The sequence below is a fragment of the Gymnoscopelus braueri genome, assembly GCF_963280865.1.
Source record: "Gymnoscopelus braueri genome assembly, chromosome: 2".
Taxonomy (NCBI): domain Eukaryota; kingdom Metazoa; phylum Chordata; class Actinopteri; order Myctophiformes; family Myctophidae; genus Gymnoscopelus; species Gymnoscopelus braueri.
In genome coordinates, this window is record NC_137604.1 from 40,426,892 (window position 1) to 40,453,787 (window position 26,896).

Genomic DNA, 26,896 nt, shown 5'->3' on the forward strand with positions numbered 1-26,896 from the left:
TGGGGGAAGTTATTCTACTCTCATTTCCATAATATGTCCAGCCTTATTAATTCTGCATCTATGGCAGATTGGGCCACACGCAATAAATGTATTGGGTGTTGCTTAATGAGCCTCCGGCCCAGTCCTCCATCTCCAGAGTGTTATGATGGGAAGCGAAATGTCCCTGGCCAAGAAACCCCATCTGCAATCCAATCCCCGCTCTCATCGAAAGTCCGGACGCTTATCCTTCAACAAAATGGAGCGCGGTGCATATGAACTTTGGTTTGGTGTCGATACTGTCCGCATCCGAAAAGGCATAAAAGAGAAACATTAGCTGGAGCGGGCTCCCTCCACACCCAGCATATTTCAGCTCGTTTGTCCCATTAACAACCCGGGATACGTGAGGCAGCGCTGGGCCTCATCGACTGGAGTTCATTTATAGAGGAAAATCTATAGACGAGGGACACATATCCATCTGCCTCCTCACTCCCCTCCGGGGACGGTCATTTGTGTACTTATTTGAGCTGCGGTCAGCCATTAGGCCAAGGCTCCACCAGACCGCGTGGGCTCTGAAGCTAATTACTTTTCCCACCCTCTGCATTGCCCATAACCTTTCCCCAGCTATTTTCTTGGCACTCGTATGGAAGGAAAAGCATGTCACGGTTGATGTAGCAAAGACATCAAAGACGATGTTCACTATACTCTTAACAGAAGACGATCACTGAATGTTTGAATAACAATTACAAGCGGCGAAGAGCAGCCCGCCGTGTGGGACTGATTATATAGCCACAGATTTATACTTGGTTGTGCATCGTATTACGCTTCGAAAATAACAGATGAAATAGCGCTATGACGCGTTGTGAGCTTGTAGATTGGCTATTTTCACTATGCAACACTGGCGCGCAACTAAGTATAAATCATGCTTAACTCTTTTATTGCCAAAAACGGGAATTCCCGTCCGATGGCTTTTTTTTTTAATATATATTTTTTCTTGTTTTTTTTGTTTATCTCAAAGGAACTAGGAGATAACGCTATCCAACAAAATGCTGCTCCATTCACTTCAATGTTAAACAAGAAATGACAAAGTCATAATATACCCGCTTGCGGCAGGCTATTTTTGCCCCAATCTGCAGCACAAAATGTAAAAGTTGTCATTAAAATCAAATCTCAGCCATTCGAATGCAACAAAAATAACTCCACAGAGGTTCATTGGCTACCAATATAAAGTGTGTGTGTGTGTGTGTGTGTGTGTGTGTGTGTGTGTGTGTGTGTGTGTGTGTGTGTGTGTGTGTGTGTGTGTGTGTGTGTGTGTGTGTGTGTGTGTGTGTGTGTGTGGTGTGTACAATATCAATGATAGTGAAAATAATTGATCTACAATCTCACAGATCTGCTATTTTCACCAGCTGATATAGTTACTTCAAAATGTAGCCTACCCTTACCCAAGTCAAAACTACAGTGTTTCACTTAGAAATGTATGAACAACAAAAATGAAGACACACACACACACACACCCAGGAGGACTGGTTGATAGTGTTGTATGCATTGTTCCTGGACAAAAGACCGGTGGTGACCAGTTAGTATTCATTTATGTATGAAAGAAATAAACTATTTTCACAATAAACTAAGTGAGTCCATAGAGTACAGGTAGCGTAAGGGCAGTCATGTTAAAAACATCAACAGTGGTGGAAAAAGTACTGTAATGTTTTACTTAAGTAAAAGTATCAATACTGCAATGTAACCCTAACCCTTTATAAAAGTGAAGCTCACAACTTGTCTTTTGATTTCACTGTTTGAAACAGCAAGGCTTGAGTTGTAATGCATAACTGCAAGTTTGCCCTTTTCACTACTGGCTTACATGAAAGAAAAACCCAAATGGGTCCATTTGGTTTCATTAATGTCTTTTGTAAATTAAGTATTCAATAAAACGTCATAATAAAAAATAGCAGATCTACAAGCTCACAAGGCGGCGATGTGTTGTGAGCTTGTAGATCTGCTTTTTTCTGATAAAATGCAGCTGATTTTAGCGTCATACCTTACATGAAAAATGTTGCTACAGTAACCTTGGTTGTAGTGTGTATTCATTCATTTGTAAACAGGGCAGTCATGTTAAAAACAGCAACAGTGGTGGGAAAGGTACTCGTACTAGTGTTGCCATGTATACTAATTACAAGCGACCTTGTTTTCTGTGAAGTTGCTTGTAAATGTTTTTATTTGTTATTATTTTGTTGTGAGCTTGTAGATCGGCTATTTACAAATCGTCTATTATCAAATAGCCGATGCATATAGGTTTGAAGTGCTCATGTAGCCTATTAGTCACTTAAATCTTTGGGCTTGTTTTCATTGACCTGGTTGCTTATTTGTCTCTCAAAATCTGGCAACCGTGTCATTGTTTAGACCAACGAAGAAGAAAATGGCGGAAGCGATCCTCTTTTCCAAGGCCCGTGTGAAAGACAGTATTATGTTGAGAAAATATAAAGTCATTACAGCACCATAACATGTTTAATACATTTTATTTTGGGATGTACAATACATGAAAATTACGAGAGTAATAACGCGACTTGCGTCGATAACTAATGGGGAGCGGACATTTGCGCGCTTGGCTAAAAACAGTTAGTTAGTAACATCATACAAGCTAACTATTAGCCAAATTCGGCTAGCGCTCGGAGGACTGCATAGTCCCATAGCTTGGGAGGACGAGACCGCCCGTTCAGAGTATGGGAAAGTATCCCATTGGCTTAAACGACAGCCAATGACGCAAATCTGTCGAACAAATCTGTCGAACAAATCTGTCGAATGCAAATGAATCTGTCGAATGCAAATTTGTCGAATGATGAGTCGTAGGTCTGCCTCTTCATAGACCCGCAGCTTTCGCAAGCGGGTAAAAACAAACGGAGGAAAAATGCACATTTTTCCTGGCACTGGGACGACACAGTCTGAAATAAGTGTGGCAATGAAAGAGTTAATACGTTCATGGTCTGATGAGGTCCAATGGAGGAATCAACTGTTATTATATTATTTATGGGATGTTTTCTGGACACCTAACCCAACTCTTGTTACAGTACATACAGTATACTGAACCACATACTGTACACCTCAATCAGGAGAAACCCAGTCCCTACTGTTGACCCATTTAGACCTGTTTGTTCACCTATAAGTCTTTATCCCTTTCAATCCGGTAGAAGTTGCTATATATAGAGCAACATTAATTTATATTTATTTATTGAAGTTTCTCAGAAAACCGTTTGATTTAGAAGGCGTTTTTAAAACGGGCCTCGGGTCTAAATGGGTTAACTGAGGAAGAATGCCACTGCAGTAGCAGGCAGCCAGCATGTAGTTTCAGTGGAGCAGAGGGGAGGGAGCTAGGTGTGTGTTTCAGGTGCAGGACCGTCTCGGAGGGGCCTTCGCGTATCCTCAGAAGACCTCTTTTGGGGTCCTAATAATAACTTGAAAGTGCAAAGTCTCGAGTATGGCTCCTTTCTTCCCCTCATAATTAGCCTTTAGCAGGCATCAAGCTAATTGCAGGAAGGTAATTGGGCTCACTTTTTCTGTATGTTTTTCTGTTGAGATACGCAGGCATACTGTACACACACATGAGTACGCACACACACACACACACACACACAGACACACACACACACACACACACACACACACACACACACACACACACACACACACACACACACACACACACACACACACACACACAGTACACGTGTACTTCTCTACCTGGGTGTTTCATGTTGCTTGTCACTTTGATTTTCAGATGAATTAAAAAGCATTTTAATTAGGCGGTTTCTCCCTCACTGTCGTCTTCAGTGTTAGATAGATAGAGAGAATATGTTATTGGCAATTTTTAGATCACAACAGTGGCACCATTCAAAAACGCCAACGTGGATTAGACACAAAAAAGCCGAAGCTTGTTTCCATTGTGCTCCACACAGAAGACATGCAACATACTGTACTGTTCACATAACCATAAAACAAAGAAATGTAATCCTTATCTCCATATTCTAACTTGTTGTGTTTTTTCGTAAATTAATGCCCTACTTGATCATACTACAACGTCACATAAAAGCATGAAAAGTAGCAGATCAGCAAGCTCGAAACGCAGTGCGAAACGCAGTGAGAAGCAGCGCGGCTTGAGCTTGTAGATCTGCAACTTTTGCCATTTTTTTATTTGAATCCTGAAAAGTAACAGTTTTGGACATGTGAGGTTTCCACCCGACAGAGACGATATCGATATACAGTTTGTAACAATGCACATAGGACAAGACGTACAGAGGTAGTATCCAAAGCAGGCAGAGAGAACGAGCTAACCAGGGACGACTTCACCCATTTTCAACCTATCTTCATATAATTGGTCCTCACTAATGCTCATTGTGATATGGTACCATTTTTTGTCTACTCGGCCTGTGTCTCAGAGGAGCGCTGTGGACAGTTCAGAAACGGCCTTCCAGTGACATCATCGATGGGAAATCCAAGCTAATAAAAATGGCAGGCTTTTTATTCCTGGAAAGTATAGCATGCTATAATGGAAAACATTGTTCTCGCGTTAATAAAATAAAAATGAAATATTGTTTGAAAAAACTAAAGAGAGAGATAAAAAATGAAATACCCTGCCTAACTATGATGTCACTGGTATGCAGGATTCTGAAGTGTCCACCGCCCTCCTATGAGACACAGAGTAGAAAAAGGTTGTACCATATTGTAATGACCATTAGTGAGGACCAATTATATGAAGGTCCTTTACTTGTTGTAGAAAATAAGTGTGTGTGTGTGTGTGTGTGTGTGTGTGTGTGTGTGTGTGCAGGGCCAATTTGGAGGAGGAGTTGGACGTGCTTCGTGTTCAGGCTGCTATGGACCGAGCCACAGTGAAGGAACTCCGCCTGTGTCTTCAGAACGAACACCAAGGTGAGTCCACTTCCTCTTACCCCCCTAGAACATTAACATAACATGAAATCATCAATTTTCTAGCTTCCACACTGTAGAATCCTCTGTGTTCATTTAACTCTGAGAATGTACCAATGGGTTCATCTGTCTATACATTTGCCGAGTGCTTGGACTTCCTTCGTGGTGCTATCTTTTTCGTGTCCTGTTATCACTGTCCTCTTTCCATTGTAGCTATGTTCTGCCACACCACATGCACATTTTCAGACAGCAGGTTGCCACAACTTCCAGCATGCATATAGGCTTTGTTTCGCGTACTTTAACATTTTCACTATACATTTGGCTCTTTGGGCCATATTTATTTTCTTTCAGCAATATTTCGGCTCATTTCGGCTCAGTAGCGAACCACACCGGAAGGGGACGCCGTTAGCGAGAGTTAGCCACAATGGCTAATCATTTTGCACTTACCATGTCTTTGCAGTCCCTCTAGGTAATGTCCTCTCAGCGTTGCAAATAGATTCATTCTGTGCACAATTTCGCCACTTGCATTTCTTTGTATTATTGTTCTTTTTGAGTTGGAGTGTTGCTCTTAGCACCAGGACTCAAGCATGCAGTGTTTAGACATGAAACAAGGCATATAATCATATAACTATAATCATAACCAATACATACATACCACAATATATACCAAAATAACTTTCCCTGACCTTAATTCAAATAAAATAATGTTGCCTAACCTCAACCAACAGGAAGATTTGTAGATATGAAATTAGCAACACATCATAGTTACATTATGAACATTAGTGTCATAACTTTATATGAATCACAAGGTGATAATATACTTTCCATCTCTATCTGCTAGTTAAACTCACCTTACCTAAAATGTATTTTGGTGAAATGAATTGTTCAAAATGACATTCCAGTGTATCCAACTTTGTCGCAAGTATGGTATTGTTCTGATTATGATTCTGTAATTTATTATTCTGTACTTTAATATTTGTACATGGTGTACTGGTAATTACAAAGGTTTCATAAGGCACACTTTCATAAGGCCATTGTACACTTTTTAAATCAAATCTTTATTTGTGGACTCATAGCCATAGAAATACAATAATGCAAGAAATGGGATATAATAACATGATACAAAAAATATTTTATATTTATTTTCTGTACCGTAGTTTATTTTACAATGTTTGTAGTTGTTGTTGATTTCTCTATTACTGTCTCCATTTGCCACCTCAGGGTTTAGCCTGAGGCCTAGAAAGGGTTGCAGAAAGCTGTACCTGTGATGTTTTCAAGTCTGCATATTAAACATGTATAAACAGCACCTTCCCTGTGCTGCTTTTACCTCTAGGCCACATTTGTGTTCGTCAGGCGTTTTCTTCTGAGAATTAACAGGACAACTCAATTAAGACTTAATCAACTCGTTGGTAAATTGACCAGGAGATCAAACTGCATCTATCTCGTCTCGCAAGTGTCATCCCCAATGATGTAAGGCGCATTGGTTTTTTAAAATCCAATCTGCATTTTATTGTCAGACACTGACCAGCACAAGCAGTGGCCTTAATTAACCAGCTCAATAACGAATCTGTCCCATATCACTTTAATTTACTCGTGGCCCTGCTTTAAAGGATGGCACTAATTAAAACGGTGAATGCTCCTCCCATTGACAATCAATGCATAATCAGGAATGCAGCTAAATAGACTCCCTTGAAAAGGGGAGATTTAGTGTTGAATCCTGTCACACAAAAGCTATAATATTACAGCATTTGTGGACATGGTCATTGTCAAGGTTCGAAGCTGAGTAATCATCCCATCAGAGAAAATGTTTCGACAAATGCTGTAAAAGTAGGACATAGAAATAATACTCATACACACACATTAGGGTTTCCTTTTTACGCACTCACTCCCCAAAACGCAAAAAAAAATATATCAGCAATAATTTCACCTTGTAAATCAAGACACCTAACTACTTGGACCTCTGGCCGTCAATAACAACAGAGCCGGGAAGCAAACACTACGGTATGTGTTCTCCACAAAACAACCATATTACACAAGTGGCCCCTGACGTTGACTGCATTTCAACCCACCCCCTCCCCAGACCCTGATGAAAGGGGAGGCAAGGTTGGAAAGGCCCCGTCAGGATCGCGCTAACGAAAGGCAGCAGATGAAAGGATCGTGGCCCTTTGTGCTGCGGCCCGTTGAGGAGACGCGAGAGCGACGTTAATGTATGCCACAGAGCCGGCCCGGGACCCTCCCGCCTCCTCTGCCAGTGGAGAGTGACTGGGGAGCCACCACTAGCATCCTCATCAAGGTAGCGCTGCCGAGGTGCCCAACTCCCCAGCCACCCAGTGTTGGGGCCAGGATAATTGTCTCCTCTCTCTGGTTATGTACCCAGCCAACGCAGGCAGCCCTCCTGTCCTGTGTGGCGCTCTGCATGATTGGACGTGACAACGCCGGGAAGACAAAAGAGAGGGCTAATTCAGAGTAACAAACTTCCCAGGGCAAAGTTGTCAAATGCAAAAAAGCGGAAGGCGGAAAAGAGAGAGAGAGAGAGAGTGGGAGCTCTGCAGTGTGTATTCCTCTCTCGCTTTTTCTTAATGCTCTCCTTCCACTCTCTTTCTCTCTCTCTCTCTTCTTCTGCTACTCCTTCCAAAAGGTCAACTGACCTGAAAAGTCAGGGGGCTCAATATTTAATGCTTCCAGCCTCGTTCCACAAATTAGTTTGCCTGTACCGCCATGAAAGTTTAACTTGCCGGAACGAGAGGTGGAAACTTTTTTGGTATGGTTTGGTTTTGCTCTTTGTGTCCAGGTGAGCTGGGAACGTATTTCCTCTTCTACAGACATGTCAACGAGATGACAAAAAGACATGCACGCTCGCGTGTGTGTGTGTGTGTGTGCACATGTGCGTGCGTGCGTGTATGCATCATGTGCATGTGTTCACACATTGTCATGTGTATCAAACCTGCATGTTGGCTCTTTTGCTTCGTTTCGTTATGCAGATTTATCTATATGCTTCTGTCACAACTATGAAAGCTGCACACTAGTCTATTCTGTAGAGATCAACTTTTCCCCGGGGAAATGGTGTTACAAAGTGCAGCTCGAGGGTTCACGGGGGACTGGAAGACTTTGCAGGATTTGTTTAAGATCCCCAGGGGAGGGCTGCATGCTGTTTCTAAGAACCATGCTGTGCTTTTGAATTAAGCTTTTCCTTGCATGTCCTAGCGGTCTACTGAATCAACACTACCGTTGTAATTACTAGCTATTAACGGTTACTTGATATGATTTAAATGGTTGAGCAAGGGGGGCATCTTCAGTTATCTCTAGTCCCCATGAAAATGGCCTTCTGACATTTTGTGAGTTTATTTTTTCCGACTTGATTGACAAAAGGAAAAAAAGGAACCTTTAGAATTTGCTAGGTAAATGCTTTGAAAAGAACCGGCAGCACAATAGACAGAAAATTAGCTCTTAATGATTGTTAATTGAGTTAATGTGTCCTCTTTATTATAGTCCTATTGATTGAATAGCCTGAGCGCCTTGACATGCCGTGTCTCAAAATAATTTGCTTTGTTCCCTTGGACAGAACTGCTTCACAAAGTGGCAGAGGGGCACCAGGTCAGCAGCAGTACTCCCAAAAAGCCTTGTGTTTCTGCGGAACGAACGGAGCAGTCATTAAGAAAGGTACAGTACTACTGCCGTCACTTACATTTCTCCCTTGTCATCGCTAATAAAAGAACACCCGACAGAGGATTAACTAAAGCACAATGCCTTGAAGTGGTGAAATATGTGCAAGTTCGCCTTGTGCTCTATGAAGAATGGTTTTGAAATGGTTTCCTCACTCTTATCAGATTTAGTCTATAAAAAGTCAGTTTAGCAAATGATAAGATGTACCTTAGGGCAGGCAATTTTGCTTTTGTGACAAAAAAAAAAACTGCTACAAGCAATGATGAATAATGTTCTTGTACCAGATTTCGCAACAAGCGGCTTTGAGAGATACTCCCATCAGTGGCAGGTGCTGGAGATCCCATGAAAAATGCAATATCGTGCACATAAGCAATCACACAGCGACACAATGGAGAGAGAGTATGCAGAGGGACACAGGCAACTTGAACTTTTTTCTGTTCGGAGGAATTAAGGCATAATTCACAGCAGATGATGCCACTGCACTGCTTGCCAACAAATGCCATATGGCGGTGTAATGGAGACTGTCATCGCCTTTATTACTGAATGACAAGCAGTGTGTTGGATCTAATAACCTGCAGAGGGGGAGAGATGGTGCTAATTTATGCCCCGGAAACAATAGATAATTCGAAATGATGTGTTTTTATAGTTTTGTTTGCCCACTTGGGTTGTGTGTGTCACTGCTCTAATGGTTGTCTGTCCACCCCCCCCCCCTCGTGGTTGTGACTGGTTTTCGTGCGGGTGGGGGGCCCTAACTATCTAATTTTGTTTGAAAGGTGCCGTGCTTTACCAGAGGGCAGAGCGAGAGACAAATAAAAGGGATTGCCTGGGGGTATGAACCCAGCAGGCATCCACTGTTCGCTGAACAGTCTCCACCGAAGATTTAACAAAGAGACTAAGTGCTCCCGCTCGTTGTTTAGTGAAGTGTGACGAGGGGCGTGTGTGTGTTGGGGGGGGGGATCAGGGGGTCTTGGGGTGTGGAGAGAAAGGGGGGTGCAAGTCAGATGTCCATGGAGGGGGGTGGTCTAATCCCTGAAATGGACTCAGCCAACCAGACATAGGCCTGTAATAGGCCGAATGTTAGGCTAATCCTGTGTGGATGTTACCACACACAGGTCAAACGGGGAAACTAATTTTCCCTGTTCAAATAAATACATGTCCATGCTGCTGTTGGTGGCAAGAGATCCAGGTATGAGTCCCTCCATGTGTCTGTGGTCCCAGCAGATGGAGGTGCTGGAGCAGAGGATGACATCCCTAGAGGAGGAGACGGAGAGACTGAGGGAGGAGAAGGAGGACCTCCTGGAGGCCAACGAGGAGCTCGCCCGCGACCACCGCAGCCTCCAGGCCTCCCTGGACCGCCTGCGCGGCCAGGGGACGGCCCGCGAGGAGGCGGCTCGGGGCGAGGCCCTCGCCCAGGCGGAGAGGCACCGCGGCGAGACCCTGGCTTTGGAGGCCCAGCTGGACACCTCGCAGAAGGAGACGGCCCGGCTCCGCGGGCAGCTGCTGAGGCTGAGACAGGAGCTGGGGATTCTCCGAGCTGCCCGGGACTTCTATAGGAACCGTCCTGCGGCAGCAGCAGCAGCGGTGCTAGGGACAGCGAGGGGAGGAGGAGCAGGAACAACAGGAGAGAGAGCAGCTACCAGCACCATTAGCAGCAAGGTCAAATTCAAAACAGCCAGGCTCAGAGGTCCAGCGCGCCAGCACAGCCACACAGCAGTCGGCCCCAATCAAGCCATCAGCTGGAGAGGCCGAAGCCCCAGCCCCACTAAGGACGAGTGGGAGGACATGAGCGCTGATAGGTAACGGAGTATACCTACGCGCACGCACGCACGCAAGAACACACACACACACACACACACACACACACACACACACACACACACACACACACACACTATCTTGTTCTTGCCGCCTCATTATTCTCTAGTTGGGGTAAAGGGGGGTGGGCGGAGGTGATGGGATGGGGGGCAAGGTGCTGGGCTGGGGGGCCAAGGGGCTATGCTGCATTGAGGGGACAACGTGCATATGCAAAGCGTAAGCAAATGTGTGATTGAATTTCAGCATCTGTCTAGTTGGTATTCAAGAGCCAAAGGAAGATGTGGCGAGAGAGAATGATAGTGTGAGAGAGTGAGAGCAGGTGGGGGGGTGGGGGGGGAACTACTGTCAGATCCTTTGAAATATCCTGGGACGCCTTGCTCGGAGCTTATTGACTGAAATTTGCATGCAAAATTAGCCACCTCTGCACGCAGAGTTGAAGCAGTGCCAGGAAAGCCCTGGGATAACGGGGCGCGCCGATGCAGCGCTACCTTCCACTGATGCCATTTTCATGCACCAGTCACGCCGCCCTGGAATTGACAGTTTGGCAGTTTGATTTAATTTACCGGTCCTTTGCATATTCACTACCACCCCCCTTGACAGCGCTAAGGATCCCCCTGCAAGTAGCCCCCACAGCACCACCAACTCCACCCGCAACACCACAAGCACAAACACTGTATGCATACACACACATACACATCCCAACCTAAGCCTTGTCAGTTCAGTTATCTTGTGGTGTGTCGATTCTCGGATAGGCACTTCCCTTCTTCACGCGTGTACACACACACACACACACACACACACACACACACACACACACACACACACACACACACACACACACACACACACACACACACACACACACACACACACACACACACACACACACACGTACTCCCCTCCTCTCTCTTCCTTCTCTCCTCGCCTTAATTTACTTAGATAAATTTTGAATGACCCCACTCGGCTCGGTACCAGCTGTCTACAAGCTGTTTAACACCCTCTAAATTAAGAACCATCGACAGTAATTATTTCATGTATGTTTTATGCAAAAAAGCCACCGAGCCAGACCTTTATTGAGTGATGCTCGCAAATGATTCGATTTCAAACACTTGAGAGCTCCTCTCCCATATTCATCTCCCTTCCTCTCGCATTCTCTCTCTCTCAGTTCCACATTCTCTCCATCTCTCTCTCTCTCTCTCTCTCTCTCTCTCTCTCTCTCTCTCTCTCTCTCTCTCTCTCTGCCTCTGCCTCTGCCTCTGCCTCTGCCTCTACACCAACTAATTCATCAGAATGTAATCCAGCCTAGCCGTATCCACACGAGGCCTTTTAGCAGGGACTGGGGTGCAGCCATGACCTGCCTCTCTAATACCTCTCCATGTGGCTAATAAGCGGCAGTCAAATGCACCCTGTACCTGAGAGAAGGACTTAAGAGGATTTGCGGAGGAGGGAGGGGGTTGAGGGCAACCTAAATTGAGACATTGTCTTATTTAAAGGCACCTGTCAATTGAGTCTGAACTGTAAATCCTTCAGCGCTTTACCTTTTTCATCTCGCAGGTGTCTTTCTTTCTTACTCTTCCTTTCTGTGTCTGCAAAATACATTCACCCCTCTTCCTTTTAGTATTTTCTTTTCTTCTCCTTCGTCTGACCCTAGGTATGAATAGTGCGTCTGAATAAAGATATCCGACTCACTAAGGTCCGCTGACAAGCCTTGTGTCTCATCCTTCCCTGCCTCTGGCTCACCTCTATCAGATGTGGGAGCTGCTGGAGGGCAGCCTGCCATCTTGAGCACATCAGCAAGTTTTGGTTGTAGAGCAGGAGCAGGGATGAGGGTAGTGTTGGTTGGTCCGAGCTCCCACTGGTGGCACAAACACATTGTGGTGTTAATAGAACCACAATGAGTTATACGTTTACCTTTAATCAAATTAGAATTATCTCAATGATGTCAATGGGCATAAGAACAGAGGGTAGGAATTACCAAATACATCAAAATAGAAAATAAATATCATAAGCCTACGCGCAGAGTGATCTACATAATCCATTTGGTAGTGGAAGTTGCATATGGGCATCATCTGGATATGGATGGGTGCGCACGTACAGGGCTTTCTCTCACACACACACCCACACACACACGTACCCTGAAGCGTGGCTATGGTGTGCCAACGCTGTCTCGGACTGTGTTGTCCACTCAGCAGATCTGACAGAGTGCAGCGCCAGTTCCTGAGGTTATATGTCCAAGGCTAACACCCCCTCCTGTTGGCTGACTGCTGAAGGCCAAATGTTCAGCCTAGACAGGTGGAGACACACTGAGTACATGTCAATTTGGCTACAGGTACACTGTACTGTGTGTGTGTGTGAGAGAGAGAGAGGCCATGCCATGTGGGCACACATGTGCAGACATGCATATTCGCTTGCGTGGCTGTGCGTGCACGGGTCAGACTCAGAGGGAGATGTCTTAGTTTGCGTGTGACGTGCGTGCATGTAAATGTGTGTGAGAACAAGCGTGAGGGTGTGTATAGAGTAACTTGATAGTGAAGTAAAAAAAATAAAACACCTTATGAAAACACCCCACCTTAGAGAAAAATTATTAAAAAGGTTTCTCACAGGTTTATCAAACAGTCACAATTTTCCATCCATAACACTTCTGCTTGTATGAGTGTTTCGTGTAAGGTAGGTACATGGGTATGAAGCCCTGGTTAGTGATCATCTTTGCCCCCTTGCCCCTTTGTCCTTCCTCCGAGGCCCAGGTTTAACCCCAACTAGCTGCAGGCCCTATCACGTTCTAGTTGGATCTCATTTCTTTCACATCTATCTATCTCTCTCTCTCTCTCTCTCTCTCTCTCTCTCTCTCTCTCTCTCTCTCTCTCTCTGCTCCCCGCGCCCCACCTTAATAAACCCACCAGTGCAAATGTCACTCGCTTCCACGTCAAAGGTCGCTGTCAATAAAAACCTATGTGTGTGTGTAACCTTGTACTGTGTGTGTGTGTGTGTGTGTGTGCGAGTGTGCGTGTTTATGTCTATGCAAGCACACACACACACACACACACACACGCACACGCACACACTGTACAGTTACGCACATATCTGAAAGCCCTTTTGCCGTACGTCCATCAGAGGACGGGAGGTTTCATCTCCACTCAGCCGTGCCTCTCACATCCACACACACACACACACGCACACACAGATCTGTCACACAACCACGGCTAATGAAGGCCACAGCGGCTCTCATACATGTTGATGCATTCCCTTCACTTCATTTACACCCATATTTACATTTCCCTCTCTCTGATTGGGCGGGACATTGATTTTGTGTTGGGTGGTGATGGAGGCAAAAAGAAATGCACATATTTTCCTTGATATCAACTTAAACCAACCATACAAAAGTAAATTGGATTTTTGTCCAAGGGTGGTACTCATGGTTGCGACCCAGAGGGGGTTGCCGGTTCGATTCTTGGCCTTGCAATAAGTAACCACTCTATCATCTTGTCTCTGTGTGTGTCCTCAGCGACAGTGGTGATGAGTATTCAGACAGTCTAAACAGCAGTCTCTCAGGGAGAAGACCTCGGCAGTGCTACACCAGCAAAAAGGTTGGTTCTGTCTCCGCACACCACACTCTGTCTGTCTTCACATCTAGTAAGACACTAAGTAAGACTGTTTTTTGCTTTTGTTGCCGTTATTTATTTCGAATTCTACATTGCATAAGCCAAAGGGAGTTTTCTTTTTTATTCTAATAGAAGGAAATAGATTTATTCTAGTCTAGCCATGCCTATTCTGCATAATAATTATGCATAATAATGATAATTTTATAGGCTATTTGTAATTATTCAACATCAACTCATATTCTGAAGGAAAATTATTAAAGAAAAAACAAAACAGTGCTGTAGTTGACAAAATGTATCATATGTGGGGGGACATGATAAAGGGACTGAGAATTTGGTGACATTGTGCTGAATGGTCAACGGCTGGATGTCCCCGGGTTATACGGCAGCTGACCAATCAGCACATGCTAAAGACATAATGTTCCCTAAGCCAAGGGTTATATGGCAGCTAACCTGTTAGCCCAGCTAAAGTGCCGCTGCGAACAACCTCTGCTTATATGGAAGTCACAACGTCAAACGTAGATGAAACTCGGCCGCCAAAAACTGTTTTTGTGGAAGGTTTGATTCAGCCTGCTTGGGTGGCAATTAATGCCCGCGTGGTCATATTTATTTATCAGATTTTGCTGGTACACAGTGGAATACTGTACTTGTTCAGTGTGCGTCTACCTGTACAAATGAGTGTCACACGCTCCCATCCACATCACAGTTAACACCTGCAGTCACCAAGGCATGCCGCTTTTCCGATCACTCCTTTATCCCTCTACCCTCTCTCCCGTCTCCACACCAGGAAATCAATAGGCTTGGACTCTCTAGCTCTTGTCCACATCAAACCCCTGCACAGCAGTACATGGCAGCTCTGTACCCCAGAGAGAGAGAGAGAGAGAGAGAAAGAGAGAGAGAGAGAGAGAAAGATCACACTCTTCTCCTTTGCAGTCTGTCAAGGAGAGAGAGAGAGGGGGGAAGAGAGAGCTTTAAAGCTGATCTCTCTCTTTCTCTCTGTCTTTGAGTGATGTAGGAGTTGCAGAGTGGGAGCTAAAGTAGGTGGTTGAAGGTGGTGTTGAGGAAAAGGGAGTTTGCTGTTTTACATGTAGTCAGGGAAGTTAGACTCCCTCTCCCCTCCTCTCCTCGGTGTGCCTGTCAGCTCCGCCTGGGCTCACCACTATGACAACCTTGGCCCTCACGCCCCCTGCACCTCTCTATGTCACAAACCAAAGGTCTCTCTCTCTCTCTCTCTCTCTCTCTGGCTTTCTCTCCTCCCTACAAGGCTCCATGTGATCAAACCTAGCGCTGATCAAACCCTACCACCATTACAAAGAGGACTCTTTGATGTCACTACAAACAGCAGTGTAGTTAGGAGGTGTCGCACGCACTCGAATACACACATTCACATACTGTGTGCGTGTGTGTGTGTGTGTGTGTGTGTGTGTGTGTGTGTGTGTGTGTGTGTGCATGCAAACAAACACACACACATACATTACACAACAAGTATGCAGTCACTTGCACAAAGTCATCGCAGAGTCATACACATGAACACAAACACCCAGTTTTATGGATACATTTACCCACACAGATGTTAAGCAGATGTATGGAAAGCTCGCTCTCTTTCTCTCTCTCTCACACACGCACGTACACGTGCACGTGTCGTAGAGGCACATCAGTGTGGTGAGACAGTGATTGGATGAAGGGAGAGAGATGGTATGTAGCAGCCTGTCAGAAAGCATATCCGCATAGGAGTCAAAGTGTCGTGTGAACGGGCCGAGGTGAATTATTAACACACACACACACACAAAAAAAAGAGGTGATTTGTCATTTTGCATTAAAAGCGAGCACAGCCCTGTGATCCACGGTGTGGTTCCAGGAAGCGCAGCGTGTCAGCCTGTTGGGTTGCATTAAATGCCTGTGTCACTGATCGCTCTTCGCCCCCCCCTCTCTCCTCTCCTCAGTCTTGCAGGTACGCCGCCGTTTCAAACGCCCGAGAAGAAGCCGACAGAACGGAAAGCGGTGTTCCGATCCAAGGTAGCATGAGTGTTCCTGTTTTTACATGCAAGCCGTTCACAGCTTGCAGCAGCCTAATCGACCGCTAATTGCACCCAAACCACACCACACCACGCCACACCACAGATGCTCACTTGATCGGAAACAAGTATTTCAGAAGTTAACAAGCGTGTTTCTTTGTTAGTGCTCAGAGCTTGTGTATCGGTTATAAAGGGAGAATCTTAAACACTTGACTTGTAGAAAATCACACGCACACACCGTTTCATGTGTACAAGACAAACACACACACTCAAACTCTCTCTATGAGCCAATTCTCAGCGGTAGCTTTCTAAATAGGGATCGGGAGCATGTCTCTGTGCACTTGTCGACTCCTAGGCGCCTGTGTGTGTGTGTGTTGTATTGTCTCCCCTGTTAGATGAAGAACAGCGTGATCCTGGGGAGCGAGGGACGAGAGGAGAACAGGCGAAGTGTGGTGGGAGGAAGAACAACAGCAACAGGGGGAAGGAGAGAAGGAGGCAGAGGAGGGAGGCAGGCTCCTCCTCTACATCTAGCCTGCGGCGGCGTGCCGAGGCCCTGCAGCACCACGTGGACATTCTGCAGAGCGCCAGGAGGGACAGCAAGCTCGCGGCGCAGGAGCTGCGGCAGGCCAACGAAACGATCGCTGCACAGCTCAACTCCCTCACCCAAAAGCTTCGCGGCAGCAAGCAGCTTGTACAGGTGGGAGCGAGGGAGAGAGACTCAGGGGTTGTACAGGGGAGAGAGAGGTCAATTTGTAAGACTGAGAAACCTTTCCTCTTTCTACATCTCTTGCTGTCTCTCACGTCCTGTTCCTTCCTCTGTCTCTGTGGTATCCTGTCTCTTGCTCTTTCTGTCTCTCATTCCATGTTTCCCTCTCTCTACCGATTTAACTTATTCCATCTCTCTCCGTTTTCTGTGTCTCTCTCCCTCTGTCTTTCTCTGTCTTTCTTCTTTTCTTTTCTTTTCTTTTCCTCTCCCTGTCTCTTTCTCACCCCCTCTCTGTTCTCTTTCCCTCCTCTATCTATTGTTCTCACTCCCTCATGTATCTGTCTGTCTCTGTCTCTGTCTCTGTCTCTGTCTCTGTCTCTCTCTCTCTCTCTCTCTCTCTCTCTCTCTCTCTCTCTCTCTCTCTCTCTCTCTCCCCCCATGTTAGCTGAGGGTTGCCCTTATCATGCTTAATAAGTGTGTGTCTGACAGGCCTGCCCTCTACTGTGGAGGTCAGCACCATGGAGGAGAGAGGTGGATCTCTCTCTCTCTCTCTCTTTCTCCCTCCCTCACTCTCATTCTTGTTTTCTCTTCACCACGCTCTCCCTCTGTATTTCTCGTTCCCTGTCTGTCTTTCCCTTTTCATTTCACCCACCTTCTTTATCTCCATTTCTAATGCTGTCACTCGACCCAGTGCTCATCTTTCTTTTTCTCCCTCTATCTCTGTTTCATCCCTCTTTTTCTGTCTTTCTTTCTCTCTCTCTCTCTCTCGATTCCCACTTGCCACTGAATGTTTGAACAGTCCATCTCTCCACAGCGTTGTCACTAGTTGCCATTGTGAGTGGCCAACCGTTTCATTCACACACACACGCGCGCGTGTGCACACACACACACACACACACACACACACACACACACACACACACACACACACACACACACACACACACACACACACATCAATGATTTAGTCCTTACCTCCAGATACAAAAAACTAGACAGCACTGCAATATAAATAAAACACTGACTACTTTGGACTCTGGACAAACTCTTCCTTGTCATGGCCACACTCAACAACAGTGTACACCACACACACACACACACACACACACACACACACACACACACACACACACACACACACACACACACACACACACACACACACACACACACACACACACACACACACGTTAGTCAGACTAGCAGAAGGCCCCAGTTGGTGATTGTAGTCATGGCAGCAACCAATCCAAACCCACTGGAGGCCTGATTAGGTGTGTGTGTGTGTGTGTGTGTGTGTGTGTGTGTGTGTGTGTGTGTGTGTGTGTGTGTGTGTGTGTGTGTGTGTGTGTGTGTGTGTGTGTGTGTGTGTGTGTGTGTGTGTGTGTGTGTGTGTGTGTGTGTGTGTGTGTGTGTGTGTGTGTGTGTGTGTGTGTGTGTGTGTGTGTGTGGTATAGTGTAGTGTACACTGTTGTTGAGTGTGGCCCCTGCAACCTCCTCTGCCCAGGAAGTGGCCCCTGTGTTCCTGCCCCTGTAGTTGATAGAACAGGGCCCCAACAAGACCTCCCCAAACCCAGACGCAGCAGTAATGACACACACACACACACACACACACACTGAGTCAATAACACACAATGCAGAGCACAGTGTGAGCCAGTGTCCAGAGAGGAGGTGGTTGTCTTCTTCCTGTTTGTTTGCTACAGTATCTCCTGCAGTATTAATAACTAGCTGAGCTGCTCTGACTTTGGCCAAAGCCAGCCAGGCCTTGTTGCCCTCTCCAGAAAAGGGCAGGAGGTGCTGGACTTTGGGCTTGTTTCCAGACGGTCCCTGCACGCCTCTCCGGCCCAGCGCTCTCTCTGACTGTAATTGGCTTAGGATGGCCCCCGGAGGGGGCGGGGGTAGGGTGGGGGTGGGGGGTGCAGGGGCGCGGGCTGTCATGTGAGAAACACCCTGGCAGTTTCACAGAGACTTGTTTGTGCTGATCCCTCTCTCTCTTTCTCTCTCTCTCCTCTCTCCTTTGTCATTTATCGTTTATTTTAGTTTCCTCCATCCTCTCTTCTGAGGTCGAAATTGCGACCATGTTAGTTCGCATACGCTCCCAAAATTGTAATCTGTGCCACCTCAAAATATAATTGAGAGCATTACTGACAGTAGGCGCTGTGGTGCTATTTAGTGGCATGGAGATAGTTTGCTCATTGACATGACAGAGCAGAGACGTCACTGAGGGCTGTTTTTTCAAGTTTAACGAGACAAGTCGATTGCTGAGAGACGGAGCTGCTTGCTCCATGTGTGAGCACCTGTGCGTGCGTGCGTGCGTGCGTGCGTGCGTGCGTGCGTGCGTGCGTGCGTGCGTGCGTGCGTGCGTGCGTGCGTGCGTGCGTGCGTGCGTGCGTGCGTGCGTGCGTGCGTGCGCCTATTTATGTGCGTGTAATGTAGCCTGTGTGTCTATGGGGAAGAAACGACAGAAAAGTCAAAGGAGGATGCACAGCTATTATGAGTTTGGGCCTATATGGGTAGTTGTGTCATGATCCAAGGAATGCAGGGATATTTAGTTTGATTGCCTATTAGAGCGCCACCATGAGGCCAATTTGAAAACTTTGGGCTGGACACATGGACAGGGGCAATAACATAATATCCGCCTCTCAGCCTATCGGCCTGGCGGAGATAATAAACAAAACAAAAAACAGCTGGGAGTGTACAGTAATTGAGGACTGGGCTGGGCAGAGAGGCTGTGCTTTGCCGTGCCGAGCCTTGCTGTGCCGTGCTGTGCCCTGTCTGTTGGCTCACTGCTAAGTGGAACATGTGTCAAACAGCGCGGTGACACTTTCATCAGTCAGTCACGCCACTAGCATCACACCGTCCCGACAGACCTCTCTGTCAGACACACAGCATCGCCACCATCACACCTGCACTGTCTGACACACGCGCGCACATGCTTGCACGCACGTACGTACGTGGTACTACGCGCACACACACAGACACTATATATAGTACAGTTTCAGGCCTGCATTGACTGACACACTCAGACATGCATCCACACTCACATGCACACACACACACACACACACACACACACACACACACACACACACACACACACACACACACACACACACACACACACACACACACACACACACACACACACACACACACACACACACACTCACACTCACACACACACACAGACAGAAACTTACAGTACTATGCAGTACTATGCACTCACATGCATGGTTGTCTTAATAAACACACTGACACGCATACGCACACAGACTCTCCCACACTCAGACATACGTGCACATACAGTACTCTGTGAGGCGCTCGTTAAGTGTTTTCATCTGCTTTTCTTTTGTCATAATTGTCAGAGGGCTGAGAATCCTGACCCTTTTAATGGCTGCTCTTTGTCATGTCTTTTCTTTTAATAGTGCTGAACATATAGGAAAGGTACAGGTTTTTTTTTATGTCAATGGACAGAACTTTTGCTGTCTCCTTCTTTCTTTTTTCCCCTCTTTTTCCCGTCTGACGTATCCATCTCCTGGCAACGCTAAGTAGCTTTTAAAGGACACCACCAGTGTGTTATCACATTTTGGATCCATAGATGTAATTTTAGATCTCTTGCACAATTCATACCACGTAAACTCAATGTGCTTCACATTACAATTAAAGGAAAAAAATGCAAACATACAAACAGATATACAAAATGCAGTCTTGGGACATACTGTTTGATATCATCAATGCAATTAATACATTTTACATAGGACTGAGGTTATCTGGTGAAAGTGAGATGTACAGTACAACTGTGTATTGTCAGGATAAGAATGGTAATTGGCCGGGTTTCCCAAAGCGATTTCCGGTTGTGCGTAAGAGTCACCTTTTTTGGTGCCAAGGCACACCTGGCATAGCCAAAAGATCCCAGGACACACCTAGATTTAGGGTGTGTGTGTGTATGTGTGTGTGTGTGTATGTATGTATGTATGTATGTATGTATGTATGTATGTATGTATGTATGTATGTATGTATGTATGTATGTATGTATGTATGTATGTATGTATGTATGTATGTATGTATGTATGTATGTATGTATGTATGTATGTATGTATGTATGTATGTATGTATGTATGTATGTATGTATGTATGTATGTATGTATGTATGCATCTTGATCCACTTACGCCGATTTTCGATTGAGTTTTCGCCATTGTCGCCCGTTTTTCTTTGATAACGAGGGCTAGGAAGGTCGGACGACGACAAACTAAATACCTGAGTATAGGTTCACTTTGAGCTGCATCCAATACATCCACTGCCATTTCCGTCTACCTTACCGTTAGGCCGCTATAGGACACTTGAAATTTCTTTTTTTGGGTAATATAATTTTTTTCCAATTTTATTCATTTTTTTTTTTCAAATTTCTTAACGGAACACCAAGGCATCTCAGACGGCACACTAAAGGGCTGCGGAACGGCGGTTGGGACGCTGTCCTAAGGTAGGGCGTAGCAGCAAACCCGTTTCCCGAAAGCCTTCTGAGCGTACGCAGTACCTTCATTAGTAGCAGCTGGTTGTGCGTTACGTGTTATCTACATGTAACTGGCTTTCGGAAATTAAACCCAGATACATAGTGCGACGCCTACCCAAAAACACTGACATACAAGCTATCAACTTACTGCGTCATGGCGTGTCGACAGCTTATAAATCTGATCTTTTGGGCACATAGAGGCGCAATGGAGACAGCAGCGCAACATGAATTGGCGTTTAAAACAAAACGTTTGGATAATGGATTCATGAATTAAATTACAGAGGTGAGGTGATGTCTGCAAGGTAAATGTATATGAAAACACTAAAGTGTCCCCATTATGCAAGTAAATTAAATAGAATAACATTCGATTGTGGGTTAATAAATAGGCCTACATATTAAATAGGTTATTTCAATTGGCGATCGCTCACATGCACGTGTATGCGCGAGCGTGTGCATGTGCGCCTGACGTTGCGCTCCATTAGTTAAAACATCCACAGTACACCACTATCTTCATATTATAACCTACATTGATATAGAAAGAGGAAGTGATAGAGTTTAAAATTTAAAACAAGGGTATTTTGCAGTCACAGTTACCAACAGCGCTTAAAGCTTGTTAATTTACAGCATTATCCTATTGGTGGGCCGAGTACAATCCCACTTGTTACAGCCAAACTTAATTTGCGAGCATGACCTTATAAGGAAGTTGCGTGGAACAATCGGTTAGTCTGGCATCGATTGATAGGACAGCTCTGTTAAGGTTAAGATACTGCGAGCGCTGTGTTGAGAGAGGCGCTTACATGCATGTTCGGGAAACACCCGTAACTTAGGGCAGCCTTCTTACCGGAGCCTTCGTAAGGACCGCACGGAACTCCCTACGCAGGATCTCTTTGGAAAACGTGGCCAACGTGTCATTGAATGGTGGTACTGTATCATATACTGTAGATTGAAAATCAATGGACCAGGGACTGACCCTTGTCAGAATTTAAACTACCCAGACAAACATAAACAGTCCAGTCGTTTAGGTACTGTAGAATGAAAATGATTTAAGAACATGGCCAGACAGAAGAAGAAGTCTATTTATTTATTTATCAATATCAACAAAGAGTGACAAAGGCTGCACTCATGTCTAACAACTCTAAGCAGCCTCTAGCTGAATGGAGAAGCCATCTGGGAAAACAGAAGGTTCCCGGTACTCGTCCTGGCCCCGGCTATGTGTCAAAGTGTCCCTGAGCAACACATTCAACCCCTAACTGCTCCCCCTCGAGCACTCATCATAACCATTAGAGCAGCCATCAGCTGGGTGAAGCTGAAGCTGAATTTCCCTCGTGAGACTAACATAGGACCCCCCTTCCCCTTTCTCCCTAAAATAAATGGTATGTTTACATCACTGTTAAGGTAATTAACTACTTTGACGAGGGCTGTTTCAGTGCTGTTGTTAGCTCTAAAACCAGATTGGTACACCTCATAAAGAAGTGATAGAAAGCTCTGCATTTGTTTATAGACATTTTATTTTACTACATTAACCATAACCTGGACTTTTTAATTTGATATAGAAAAGATACCGTAAAATACCCTATTTTTTTGTTTTTGTCTGAGAAATAATTAAAATAATGATAATCATAATTTGGCAGGAATCTCTTTTTGTGAAAATACATTTTATCGCGTGTCATGTGTGTGTCATGCGTGTTATGTGGAATGGTTGTTGTATAAAAAAATATACCAGTGATTTATTTTTTCAAAAATGTTTTGTTTTTGTTTAATTGAAAAAGTGACACAGTATATGACTTTCAAAAGATCCTTGAAAAAGTGACACAGTGTGATCACAGTAAGATCCTTAGATGACAGTTGAAGCACATGGCTCTGACCCTTGTTCTGGTGGTAATGCGGGTGGACTTGGAACTAAATCGTTGTTGTAAGTCGCCCTGAATCAGTCATCTAAATGTAATAACATTTTAAGTTGTTAGTCCACCTCTCATCTGAACCCGTCAGTCACGCCCATCATCCAAATACAGGCTGATTTTAGTTGCTGGATTATCTACCTTGCATGGTACTTAGTCCCCCAAATTACCCCGTTACGTTCCAACAGACTGTTCCGCCCGCACCCACCTGCCTCCGCCACCGCCGTTATCTGAAAAAGTGGAACGTCCTGCCCTCCCTACTGCATGTAAGAGGTTCGGATTACACCAGATTATATGTGGGGGGGGCAGACATAGCTGACAGTAAGGGGGAAAAATGTGACAGAATCCTGCATCTTTTAATCCCTGGGACACATCATCACAGACTGTACGAGTAGAATTTGAGGGGCGTGTAGTTGTATGTCGTGAGACGTTGGTTTAATTTAGTTTTTATGTCGTTTGTGTGTCCATGTGTCACATCAAAGGCTTAGCAAACAGCGGAACTAGTGGCTGTTGATTGGGGAGCTGGTATGATAAATCATTTGTCATAATGTGTACGTTATGGTAGGCAAGTGTTGCTGATGGCACACACACACACAACTGTTGTGTGTGCGTTCGTGCTCAAGCTAGTTGAGGAGCCTGTGTCTCCTTATTTATCCTGCTCATGATTGGCTATCACTTGGAATGACACCAGTCAGACCCGTCCCCAGTGGAGAGAGACAGAGAGAGAAAGAGAGAAGAGGGAGTGATAGTGGTGTCATCTTCTGCAGCCTAATGGTCCTGCAGTACATCAGAGTCATGTCAGTGTCAAGTCTCAGCGGGGATGAAGATGGCCACTGAAATCAAAGCCTGTCTTACGGGAAGTGTCATCAATGCCACTCTTCACATGCACACTGGACCGTGTGTGTGTGTGTGTGTGTGTGTGTGTGTGTGTGTGTGTGTGTGTGTGTGTGTGTGTGTGTGTGTGTGTGTGTGTGTGTGTGTGTGTGTGTGTGTGTGTGTGTGTGTGTGTGTGTGTGTGTGTGTGTGTGTGTGTGTGTGTGTGTGTGTGTGTGTGTGTGTGTGACCCTCGCTTTCTCTTTAACTCTCCTCAGGATCTCACACATTGTCACCCTTTCTCTTTCATTAATTTGTACTCCTTCCCACTCTTTTGTTCTTCCTTTTTTCTCTCTCAGTACTTTCCTTTGTAGTATACTCTTACTTGCATTCTCTACCTTTTCCTTTTACTCAATTCTCTCTCTCTCTCTCTCTCTCTCTCTCTCTGACTGTCTCTATGTCTCTCTGTCCTGAGGGACATGTCCCATGTCTCTTCCACAGCACAGAGCAGGAAACCTAAAACAAGGGAGATGCTATTAAAAGGTGTTAGCCGGCAACCAGATATCAATAACCTCCATGTATGCAGAGCAGAGAGCAAGCCCAGGGGACGCTGCGGTTTCAGCAGTGTGTGTGACAGAGTGAACGTGAGCGTCAGTGATTTTGTGTTCAGTGTGAGTGTCTCTGCATGTCTTATGCTTTTTTTCTGTGTGGTTCTCACTTTTGTGTGTCTACGCGCACGTGTACACCACACATCCTCCAGTATCGTGTCTCGTACTCATCCCATTAAGCATGCCTGGTGTTTGATATGATACCAGCTCAGCTAATTGTGGCAGTATTAAATCAGACTTCATTGAGGTGGCTTACTGTCCTACATAGCCTTCACAAGCAGCCGATAAGTCTTGCTCCGAGTCAGCGGTTAAAAGCACTCACCTCGAGTGCTAATGTAAAGCTAGCTGATGACAGTGCATTGTACATGATCAGACGGTGTTCTAATCTAAACCAGAGGCTCACAGTCCCAGTTTTCATCGTAGGGTTTAGGCCATCAAATAACGGAGCAGTTTAGACACAAGAAACCATTTGAATCCAATTAACCAATTTTGAAGGATGGAAAACTAGCAGTAGCCTTGCTCCTCAGCACCGGAATTCTAAAACCAATTAACCAGCAGTTAGACTAGAATAGGAAGGCGCTTGGGTGGCGCAGTGGTAAAATCCCTGCCCACCTGCACAGAGGTTTTGGGTTCGAATCCACCGTGGTGCATCCGGCTTTGTCGGGCGTCTACACGAACACAATTGGCCTGGTGTTCGTGGTAGGGAAGCTGGCGGGGAGGGAGATATGTGTCCCCCCAGCATGTAATCCTACAGACTGGGGGCGGCACTTGTCAGCGGGGAGTGTTGGGCGGTAAGAATAGCTTTACGTCCTCCCGGTGGGGGCTCCTCACTGGCAGGTGAGTCAGTAGGATGCAACGGCAGTGACAACACAGAAATGTGTGTGGGGAGGAATCAATTGGCATAACGACTACATTGGGGAGAAAAAGGGGGTAAAAAATAACTGGCTACTCTAAATTTTTAAAGCAAGAGAAAAAAAAGACTAGAATAGGAAGCGGCCTGGGTCCCCAGAATTAGAGTTGGGAACCAGTGAACTACTTTGTAGGATAGAAAACTACATCAATAGTTTGGGTCCCCAGGATCGGAGTTGAGCGCCCAACAGCTCGTCCAAAACAGCAACCTCCCTCCGTCCCGAGGTGCTCAGTGGTGATTCCGCAAAACAGCTCTGTTCAGCACGCCAATCACAGTCAGAAATTAGGCCCTGATGACCAGGCAACAGGGTTGTCTGCCTCCGTATTTACATAAAAATAGGTGTTTAAAATCACAGGCTGGCTCTCAAAGCCGAGGCAGCAGCGGTTCTCCCCTGGCTAACGCATATTTCACACGGGTTGTCTTCACATTGTCTCTTATTTATGTATCACGTGTAGTGGAATGAAAATTGTGTTTGAATGTGTTTATGTCTAGTGGGGAATCGGCGATCTCTAGTGTTTCCTTTCTCACGGTCCTTATCGCTCCTTTATAAAAGTTACATTGAAATGCATTTTGAATACGTTCGTTTACAGTTTCTTTTTTTTTGCCTACCTGGTTTATCTATTTGTATGTATGTCTGTCCTGTCCCCTCAAAAGTACACCAATCACAGACATCACGAAACAGAACAACCTGGTGAAGTGAAAGTGAAACTTAAAAAGAGTGTGAAACTAGGGTCATAGTTGAAAATCTATGCATACAATAAATTAACTTTGTTCTTGTGTGGTTTCATTCCAAAACACAAGCATACATAGTAACTTACTATTGATCTTAGGATTTGGCAAGGACGCCACACTCTTCTATTCTATGTCTTGTTTTTGTATAATTCTGCTTCAATGTTTATCATTGTGTAAGGAAACTAAACTGAATTGAAGTAAACAGGTTTTATGTCACGTTTGTTTCCACTGCCGGTATTTCTTTTGTAGCTGTAGTGGTAGTTAGTTCCTGTAGCAGTGTGGCATAACCCAATAATTCTCTCTCCAACGTGTGATCGATAGTATAAATTCAGGTCTGCTGTCATTTTGTTTATTTGTATCCATGTTTGTTTGTATATTGTTAGTGGTGTTACAGTAAGCCTACCTCTGTCTATCCATGTCCATGTGTGTACAGAAGCTGACCTGTGACCTGGCAGGCTTGGAGCAGCAGAAGAGAGTCCTGGAGATGGAGTTGGAGCAGTGGAGACAGGTCAGACTGCCTCAGCCCACCCCACCACCAGCAGTAGGAACTACAGAGAGCTGCAGCCAAGACAAGGCCATGCCTGGCCCGGCTAACCCGGGCCCCCTCCAGGCCCTTGAGGCTGAGGTCAAGCAACTCCAGACCAGGCTGAAGGTCAGTGGTTGTTTGACTGGGGTAAGAGTGGCGGGCCAGTGACCCGCTTCTCTTCACAGTAAAGCCTCAGTGTTAAAGGAGAATTCCGGA

The 26,896-nt window shown here is 45.4% G+C and overlaps 1 protein-coding gene across 3 annotated transcripts in view; it reads left to right on the plus strand.

The window, feature by feature from the left end:
* cntln (centlein, centrosomal protein) overlaps positions 1–26,896 on the plus strand; it is a 152,562-nt gene that overhangs the window by 81,959 nt on the left and 43,707 nt on the right. For 2 of the 3 annotated variants that reach the window (XM_080454439.1, XM_080454441.1), the window contains 7 exons: positions 4,793–4,893; positions 8,453–8,550; positions 9,772–10,349; positions 13,871–13,952; positions 15,908–15,980; positions 16,375–16,676; positions 26,588–26,806. In XM_080454439.1, the coding sequence (XP_080310565.1) occupies positions 4,793–4,893; positions 8,453–8,550; positions 9,772–10,349; positions 13,871–13,952; positions 15,908–15,980; positions 16,375–16,676; positions 26,588–26,806 (1,453 nt within the window). The remainder of the gene's footprint in view (positions 1–4,792; positions 4,894–8,452; positions 8,551–9,771; positions 10,350–13,870; positions 13,953–15,907; positions 15,981–16,374; positions 16,677–26,587; positions 26,807–26,896) is intronic. The other variant, XM_080454440.1, reaches the window with a different exon arrangement.